Consider the following 10,287-nt stretch of genomic DNA (forward strand, 5'->3'; position numbering starts at 1 on the left):
TAGTGTTTTTGCTTAAAAAAATGACTAAACCAATTATCCTGTTATCAAAATATATTAATTCTCAGTTGATCAATTAATCGTTGCAGCTCTAATAAATATTACATGTTGCATTTAATGTGTGCAGTACGAGCAGGATCCACATCTGGACACAACCTTGGGACCTTCCTTGTCGCATGATCAACCAACAAAGTTTCCAGCAGATCTAATACTAATAATTAATTAATGTTGGGCTTTAATGCTAAATATTACCTGTAGGAACAGGATTTAATCATGGATGTTGGGTTTGCTAATAATAAAACTTTGGAAACATATTTCTGCTCAACACTTAGACTTTAAAAAATCTCTTGTCTGTTTGTGTCTGCCTTTTATTAAATTAAATTTGGGACTATTTATTCATATATGCACTCTGATATGTATTCTCCTGTTTATTCTGTTTAATTCTATTTTAGCTTTACTCTTTTTAAATGTCTTTGTATATTGTCTTGTTTCTCTTTTATATCTTACCTTAATGCCTTTCATGTCTATCCCTCATGTTAAACCCTTTGAATTGCCTTGTTGCTGAAAGGTGTTTTAATAAACTTGTATGAAAACACAACAAAATATCATTATCATCATCATCATCATCAATGGCGGAGTCTTGACTACTGTGATCTCTTCCATCTCCAGAAAACGTTGACCTTGCACAGTCAAACCATGGCGACATTGATGAGGATCACTTATCTATGAACTTTAAAACATCATCACGCCCTGACTAGTGGGATCACAGCCAGGTGTTTTGCTTTTGATAGATGATACACCTGCTCTGACGTCACTGACAAACAAAACAAAAGATTGTCTGTGCCTGTGTGATAACAGCATCCATTTGTACTGTAACAACCCGAGGATTTTGCTTTGTCTCTTAATAATATAATAACACGTCTGACTGAAGTATTTTCCCACATATGATGCAGGAAAGTTCCTGCTTCCGTTCAGCATATTCAACACAAATTATCCATTAGTTTCATTCTTATATGTTTATTTTACAGAATGTTTTTGTTATAAGTAGTCATCCACAGTCATCCTGAGATATCTGATAATGGTACGATTATCTTCATTATCGATTAATCTGTCGATTATCGATGAGTTGTTTGGTCCATAAGATGTCAGAAAATGGTGAAAAGCTGATTCTCAAAGCCCAAGACCACGTCCTCAGATGTCTTGTTTTGTCCACAACCCAAAGATATTCAGTTTACTGTCATAGAAGACTATAGACACCAGAAAATCTTCACATTTGAGAAGCTGGAATCATTTTTTTCTTAAAAAATGACTCAAAATAATTAATCGATTATCAAAATAGTTGCCGATTAATTCGACTATTTGTTGCAGCTCTAGCATAGTGGTAGGTAAACAGGACATGGCACATGGTTAAGTTTGTTTGTACTTCATTAGGTTCAGCTGCCCTCATGTGGCTGAAATTATGTACTACAATCACATGTGTGGTCGCCACTCAGAGCAGAAACACCAACATAAATAAATGGCACACTTACTGATGAGACGTTCAAAGACAAAAGCATTACAAAAAGTAAATGAAAACACATTCATTAGATTAATTAAAGCTGTTGTGAAGCACACTGTGAAGGCGAGGAAGAGGCCTGCACATTTTGTTAAAGGGTCAGTTCACCCAAATTACAAGTAAACATATTTTCTAACATATTTCTACCGTTATCTAGTCATGCAAAAAGCTTATTTTATGTCCAGGTTTTGACATACTGAGATTTGCCTCCAACTTCAAATACAACAGTGGTGAAAGGAAGTTTGTTAGTGGTTTTCACAGCATTAAATATTACATTTATAAACATTTATTTGATACTTAATCATTTGATCCACTGTTTGTATAAAAATATCAATTATTGCAGCTTTAATAATTCAGTGCTGTCAATCAATAACTTAGATTCACCTTGATTGTATTTTGGTTGGAGGCAAAACTCTCAGAAATGGATACAAACCAGGACAACTTAAACAAAAACTATCTGCACTAAGTAAGAAAACATGTTTTATGTAATTTGGGTGAAGCAAACCTTTAATAATGCCAACACCGGCTTCTTCTTCCTCATTTAGTGGTCATGGCGACTCCTTTCTTCACCCAGGCGTTGCTGTTGAGCAGAGAGAGCATGAAGCGAGCTACGTCTCCTCTTCCTACTCTGCTGCCGGTTGGCTGACCGTTGCTGTCGGGCACAAAGTATCCCTCATGGGTCAGGAACTCTTGAGCTGTAAACAAAACAGACAAAAAACTAAAGAGTCAGAGATACTTGTACTTTACTTAAGTATTTCCATTTGATGCTACTTTATACCTCCACTCCATTACATTTCAGAGGGAAATATTGTACTTTCTACTCCACTACATTTATCTGACAGCTTTAGTTACTCTTCAGATGAAGATTTGACACAATGGATAATATAACAAGCTTTTAAAATACAACACATTGTTAAAGATTAAACCAGTGGTTTCCAACCTTTTTGGCCTTTGACGTCTTACATAAAGCAGTGTGTAGTCAGGGCCACATTTCAGATGTCTATGAGTTGTTAAAAGCTCCACCAAATAGTGATTTTTCCCTCTAAACTTCTCACATGGTCTCATTTCAATAAAAGTTCAAATGATCCAATATTTCACCAAAAATCAAAGATTAGAGAAAAAGTCAATGAACTGAAGACAGATTTGTGTATCAGAACTTTGTTTTTTCTTCTTTCCTCTCCCATTAATCATCTCACGACCCCTCAGATTTATCTGGTGAACCTTTGATGGGGGCCGACCCCTAGGTTGGGAACCACTGGACTAAACTATCTAACTGTATATAAAGTAGTTCAAACTAGCTCCACCTCCAGCAGCTACAACAGTAACATGCTGCTCTAACACTGATGCATCAGTATTAATAATCTAATGATGTCATATATAATAAATACAGCAGTATAACCGGATATTTGCTGAAAACCTCAAGGAAAGGAATGAGATTTATGAAAAATGAACCCCATTCATTCTAACAAACACTGCATTAAGTAGTCAAAGAACATGCTAATAAGCTTGAACTATGACAAAATAGATCCTAAGGCAGGAGGTCTCTATAAAGTCTTCACTGAATGAACAGTCACACTGTCGGCCTTCTGTGCTTGTTAAATAGAAACATGAATCTGTTTATAGGTTTGTTTCTGCCCCCTGCTAGCTTGTCTGCTTTTACCTGAGGCAGGCAGGTTCTGAAGACCAGGTGGGCGAACCACGGTCCAGTTGATGTCCTCAGTCTTTTGCAGAAACTGCTCCATCTCGAACATGTTGGTGAGGACGCTGCGGATCATCGGCAGCAGGAGGAACCGGATGAGGTATGACGACTGAGTTCCAGAGTTAGCTAGCGGCAAACGGAAACAACACAGTGAAATTATACTATCACATCTCAAATTTACTCAGGCTTCAAGGAACTTTTTTAAGACTCCAGCAACACTTGTAGTATAAAGAACAACTTAATAATGAGACCAACATGTTTCGGCTTCATCAAGGTCAGTTTACAATCGACTACAAAGAGTCTTCAGGCTTCTTTCCCTCTCCAAGATCTTTGGAAGAAGGTGAAGTTTTGCCAGAAAACCAAACTCTGCTTCAAGGACTTTTTCACAGAAATATTCTCAGTGGAGAGAGGTTTGTATTTTGTCACTTTCTTTACAACGTAATTTTCTTTAACACCACACAGAACTGGAAACTCAATCAAAACATTTACTTGTTCATAAAAAGCTACTCCAGATGTTCTCTGGTTGGTTGGGTTTGTTCTTTGGCTCCAGTGCAGCTAAAAGAGTCTATTAGCAGATTCTCACAGATTCTTTTTTAAACTTTCTTTTTTCATGACTTTTAAATAGAGAAAGAACATAAACTACATGATCAAATCAACACTATATGACATTTTAAACATGATTTTATATCCAGGAGAATTATAAATAGATTAATAAACTAACATATATACCAGTGTGTAAACAATGAAAGTTACACTGGAATGTGTGTTTCTGATGCATATTTACATATATTTTACATACATATACATATATGTATATTATAGTCTGATGTGTTGTATAATCAATTTTGTCCAGTTCAGTTGTCTCAGACTTTTTGCAGTTTCAAGCTTGAATTTTTACCTTAAAACCATGATCAGGGGCAGGTAGAACTAATTAACACCAGGTGTGCCACCTGATCAAACCGAAAGCTTGAAACTGCAGCAGTCTGTTACTGTGTTGTGTTTTAAATATCAGTGAATCTCCTGGTTTCAAGAGATAAAACCATCATCAATAAACATCATTTGAGTTTGAAAGTTCATGTTTGAACTTAAAAAAAATATATATATATAAATATAAATCTCAAACCACCACTTTCTAGTCCACCTACTAGCATAAAACAGTTTTCACCAGCGGATGGAGTTTGCTCAGTTGTCATGGAGATAGCTCATGTAGGTTGCATAATGACAACAAAACCATCACCATGACGACCAAGCACACTCCATCAACAGATAAAGACCATTCAGTGCTGTTGAAAGCTCCAGGACAATAAATAAATGCACATGACAGCATTACATCATCAGGACATCTGATTGGTTCTTCACTCAAGGCACAGAGGACAACAATAAACATCAGGTTTTTGGTGTCGGAGCCTCAAACATTAGCTTCTCTCTCTATGTCTGAACCAACATTGAACAATCAAACAAGGAGAAACCCCTTCCAGATAATGTAGTGACATCCAATTCTGCAATGATACATTCAATAGACGACAATACAACTCTGCAAGGAGGCAAACGTTCACAAATTAGTTGGTTAATTAGCTACAAAATGTTGACTGAAAGCAACAAACTCACTCCTGTCCTGTGGAGGTTGTGTGAGGTAACTGAGAAGCTTAAACAGAAATAGTTGGTGCACCAGAAGATTAAATTACTGTACATGCATCAAAACAAACTCCTAGAACATCCTAAACTATAATGTAAGAGGATAGGAGCATTAAAAAGGTGGATTATTTTCACTATCAAATCACAAACGTGCATCTTGACTTACGCTCAGTGTACCAGGAGGTCATGGTGATGATCCTGCTGACCCGGGCCTCTCGCATGGCGCCGAGCACCGCATTCATGGAGAGGGTGTAGCCCGTCACTGCCGAGAAAAAGGAGGCCTGGAAGCCGAGGCAGGACATGACCACATCCTGTCCTTTAAAATGAGACTTCAGACTGTCCACTGAGAAAATATTACCTTCCACCACCTGGCAGCAGAGAGGGAAACACAAATGATTCAGCGACAAGCTTCATGTTTCACTTTTTTAACACTTTTGTGAGCACAGATCAGGAGCAGGGCGCCAACAGGAGTCCTCTGTGGAGGGCTGAGTTTAATATGAGCTTTTTATTAACTGCATATATATGTACACTCAGTTATTTTGGGATGACATGACAGCAAATTATATTACAGAAAGATCTTCTACATGTACTGTAGTATTAAAGATGACGTTATTCTGTATTTTTCTTAGTATTAGCAAATCCCCTGAATAGACCAAAACCAACAGTGTATTAGTCCATCTCTCAATACGTTCTGACTTCCCAACCTGGTCTGTAGTATTCAGTATCAAGCCCACTGGTTCCTACTGAATACTTAGCTGAAAAAATAACAAGACTGTCTTTAAAACAGTCAGATGTCCATTTGAACATTGAGAGAGGTTTTCTTTGCTGTACTCCTGCTAATGACGTTTTGTGCAAAAATGTGTTAAAAGTTTATCTGAAGCTTATATGAGGTTTCAGCAGTCTGAGTTAATCATATCAAGTAGATATCTGCCACGTTTACAGTCTTTTTAGCATCAAATTCCCTCTTTGTGTTTCCTCAGACGGTGTTTCCCTGTTGAGCTGCGATGGAAGTATAGTAACAAAAAGAGGGAATTTGGCACTAAAAAGACTGTAACGTTGAAAGATATATACTTGAAAAATACATTTTTGCAGCATCACTTACATTGTAAGTTCATTATGAAGGGATCTTCTAATGGTCAGTATGAACAGGAGGAATGATTACAGCAAGAAAAGCATGTTTCAGTGTTCATTTGGTCACTTGACTGTTGTTTGACTTGAACCCATCCTTTAACACACATTTGTTGCTCTAGTGAGTATTTACAGCAGCGGGTCAGTGTAAGTAGGATTAAATCTAAATTAACTACAGTGTTGTTGTTCATTATAATGAAGGCACATGTTACGTAGTACAACAGTTGGACTCATTGATGTGTTTTAAATAGTTTTTGGACGACGGTGGAAGTCTGTGGCACAGATGAATAAAATACATCAGGTTATATTTGTTGGTAAGATATATTAATTGTTGATTTTGGTCTTTTCATTGGATTTGTTGACAATAAGAAAAATAAAGAATAACAGCAGGTTTATCTTAACAGTATTGTGGTTGAGTTCACATCTGTCTGCACAAAATCACCAAGAACATTTGTGGCTTCTGTTCAGAAACATAGAGAGCACTTAAGGTTTTCTCTTCTTTGGACACAATAAAACTTATCATGTGATGTAACATTGACTGCGTGAACTTTGAACTTGACGTTGCAGAGAGCAGCAGTTATATCTTGGACTAAAAGGCACGCAGCACAAATTAATTATTATAATAATTACCTTGAGATTGTCATGATGCACGGCGAGTTTCCCCGGGTTCCTGACGACGGCGGTGACCGTGTGACCCTGCTGCAGCGCCTGGTTGACTAGATACTGTCCAGTCTGCCCAGTGGCTCCCAGCACAGCGATCTTCATCCTCAGACTTTGACGCACAGTGATCAGTCAGGGCTGCAGTGCACGCTGAGCAGCGGACGACGTGCTGTATGCTCTGACCTCTCAACCTAGCTGCGGGGAGGTTCTCTTCGCTGTTTCGCAAGTGTAAAACATGATTATTATGGTCTAATAATAATAAAAAAAGACCTTTTTAAGGAATTTATGTTTGTCATCTGACATTTTGTGCAGATAAATGCAGCAATGAAACCTTCTTTATACATGAGTCATCGATCCAACTGAAAAAAGTATCTAAAAAGATTAAATAATGTACAAAAAAGACGCAATCAGAGGATGTAGCTTCATTACTGAAAATACAGGATTATGGTTGCAACTAAAGCTTATTATCATTATTATTATTATTATTATTGTTATTATTGTCAACACATTTTTTTGTAACAGTAAAGTCACAGGGATATTAGTGTAACAAAAAAATGTTTTATATATTGAATGAAACTTATTTTTATTGTTGATTATACCATTTATAACTTTTTTGTTTAATCAATTTGTTTAGTCTATAAAATAGTGAAAAATGTCGGGTACAAGTTCCTGGAGGCCAAGGTGATGTCTTCAAATCGCTTTTTAAAAATCCAATTAACAGTTCAAAACCCAAAGATATTTAATTTGCAGTTATATAAAACATAAAAACAGCGAAACCTACATTTGAGTAGCCTGAAACCAGAAAATGTGTGACAATTTTTGCTAAATAAATCACTTGCACAATTAACTGAATATCAAAAATGTTGCCAATTAATTCTCTGACAATCAACTAATCGATTAATCGACTTAACAGTCCAGCTCTATGCAGGATTGGAACCTGTTAGTCTTTTAATACATATACAAACAGTTTTTTAAGTCCAATGTTTGTTTACATTAGTAATATGTGTAATCGCAGCTGTAAAACCAGCTTATATTTCTAATCATGATCACCTGATAAAGATCAATTGTCCAGCTCTTTCCAGATGTCTGTCAGATGTGGCCTTAAAAGATTACAACTGATTGAAACACAAGGTAGAAAATTTGTCTGTAATTCGTCAGACGAACTTCAATCGTCTCCATTTCGTTCAGATTTTGATGTCAGTGAGAAAAATCTAGTGCTGAAGATCGTCCCGGCTCAGTAACGGAGATGAAAACCTTCATTTAACTGAACGAAGACAACAAACACTTGTTTCCAGACTGGACAGAATTGATTATTTCTGCAACAGCAGATGATGACGAAGCATCTTGGTCAGATGTTCTCTGAGGAAATAAAACCAAGCGTCGACTGAATTTCAGCTGATTCTAGTTGAGAAAGTTCTTGGTAGTTAAAGTGATTGCTGCCATGTTTAAGACAGATAGATGATAGATAGATAAAAGTTATCATCAATGGTGTATTAAGAATAGAGCTGCAACGATTAGTCAATGAATAGATTAGTTGCCAACTATTAAATGAATCGTCAACTATTTTGATAATCAGTTAATCGTTTTGAGTCGTTTTTCAAGAAGAAAATATCCAAATTCTCTGATTCTCCAGTGTGAATATTTCTTGGTTTATTTAGTCTCCTGTGATAATAAACTAATTTTTTCGTAAACTTGGGCTCTGGGAATCGACATATTTCACCATTTTCTGACATTTATAGACCAAACAACTTAATTGTTTTGCCTTAATAAAGAAACTGACCATCATTGAATTTTAAGTAGTGGTGTACAAATTTAATCAATTTGATTAGATTTTTCAAAATTGCTAATTTGTCCACAATTTAATATGATTGAATACATTTTGATAAAATATCAAATGTAACAGTTATTGTAAAAAGTAGCTACAGTGATTCAATGATAATTAAACAGATGTAAACCTTTGAAAAACAGTTAAAAGAATATTTTCAAGGCATAACTTGAGCCTCAAACAGTGTGTTAGTACAACTGCATTGTGTGTTGATACAGTATATGGTACTCAAACTTAAATATAGTATTTTTAACAATAACTATGTCACAGAACCTTGTGTGACCCTCAATCTGACTGAGGGTCAAAGGTCAGTTTGTGCTCTGCTGCACTCTGGTAGTCTTGCTCTTGTCCTAACGCTGGCAAAGCGCCAGTTCCCAGAAAAAAAGGAAGGAAAAAATATGTTATGTAACCTTTGATAGGATCAAGAATTTTGTGTTTGACTGCTGTTTTAATGACTCCCTGAGATGCAGCCTGTCCTGTAAAATCATTCAAATTAATCTAGAAGCAGTTTGTTTGAACGTTGAAGCCGAGCTGCGAGTCACGCACAGATTAAAGATACTTGAAGTAGCTAAGTGGCGAGAAATAGAGGCCAAGCTGCACATACTACAGTGTAATTTGAGTTTAGAGGACATCTTTTTGTTATTTAAAAACATTCTTCTTTTCAGTTCTATGTCATGTAAACTATGACTTATCAACTCATATTGTTTGGGCATCCGAGTATATGTGATACTGTGTTAAAAACATATGTGTACTTGAAACATATACAGTATAGGTTTATAAACATTTTTTACCTGAATTTTAAGACTTAGAACTAGTTTAATATGAGGGAAAATGTTCATCAATGTTCATTATTATGAAGCTTCAGTCGTCCAAATTAGTCAAATCAAATAGATATCTTCCAATGTTACAGTCTTTTTAGTGCCAAAGTTCCTCTTTTTGTTACTATACTTCCACTGCAGCCCAACAGGGAAACACAAAGAGAATTTGATGCTAAAAAGACTGTAAATGTGGCAGATATCCACTTGATATGACTATCTCAGACTGTTGAAGCCTCACAGAAGCTTCAGATAAACTTTTAAATGCTTTTTTTTTTGCACAAAATGACTGTGCATACATATGCATCACATGCATCGAAAGCACATTTGAAGGGGATCTTTTAAAAGCCAGTACGAACTCGAGGAATGATTACAGCGAGGAAAACCTCTCTCAGTGTTCATATGGACACCTGACTGTTGTTTTAGGACATTAAAGGGCTGTTACACTAAATAATTGGGGATATTTTAAGGTGTTTCCTATTCTTGCAGACATCCAGTTTGGACCGATACTGATCGATACTGTCAGCTGTCAGGATGTTTCAGTGACAGAATAAAGAAACAGCTAGACTGGATTATAAAAAATACTCAAAAGTTCTCACATCACATTTGATGTTTAACACGTTATTGGATCGGTTGTGTGGATTTGACTCGAGGAAATAGAAAACATTGATGTCTTACGTTCAGCAGGACAGCGGAAAACTACCTAATATTTAGTAAAATATTACATGTTGGTGTTTAGTTTTACCTCTCGAAGATACGTACGGCTGTTTGGTGTCAGTATTAACCAAACTAACTAATGATATAAGATGTAAACAGAGCAACATTAGATAACTCACCTTCGGCACTTGGCAACGTTCAGAGAGAAGAGAAGAGCATTCAAGAGCTGCAGCGTTCAGGAGTGTCTGTAAAGCAACGGTTTTCAACAGATTACTACATTTAATATGTGTTTAAAATTAGCTTTACTAATATGCAG

General features: G+C 36.2%; 1 protein-coding gene across 2 annotated transcripts; it reads right to left on the reverse strand.

Annotated features, from left to right (window-relative positions):
• Positions 1–998: 998 nt before the first annotated feature.
• LOC122965593 (flavin reductase (NADPH)-like) lies at positions 999–10,233 on the reverse strand. Of its 2 annotated transcripts, none has more exons than XM_044329746.1 (5): positions 10,151–10,233; positions 6,645–6,889; positions 5,053–5,254; positions 3,213–3,377; positions 999–2,247 (listed from the first exon to the last, which is right to left on the reverse strand). In XM_044329746.1, the coding sequence occupies exons 2-5, from the start codon at positions 6,777–6,779 to the stop codon at positions 2,090–2,092; spliced, it is 660 nt and encodes a 219-aa protein (XP_044185681.1). In that variant the 5' UTR covers positions 6,780–6,889; positions 10,151–10,233; the 3' UTR covers positions 999–2,089. The 2 variants fall into 2 exon arrangements, with proteins under 2 accessions (XP_044185681.1, XP_044185683.1); XM_044329748.1 differs by lacking the exon at positions 10,151–10,233 and adding an exon at positions 10,060–10,136.
• Between the last annotated feature and the right edge of the window lie 54 nt (positions 10,234–10,287).

This window comes from Thunnus albacares, chromosome 2 (genome assembly GCF_914725855.1).
Source record: "Thunnus albacares chromosome 2, fThuAlb1.1, whole genome shotgun sequence".
NCBI lineage: Eukaryota > Metazoa > Chordata > Actinopteri > Scombriformes > Scombridae > Thunnus > Thunnus albacares.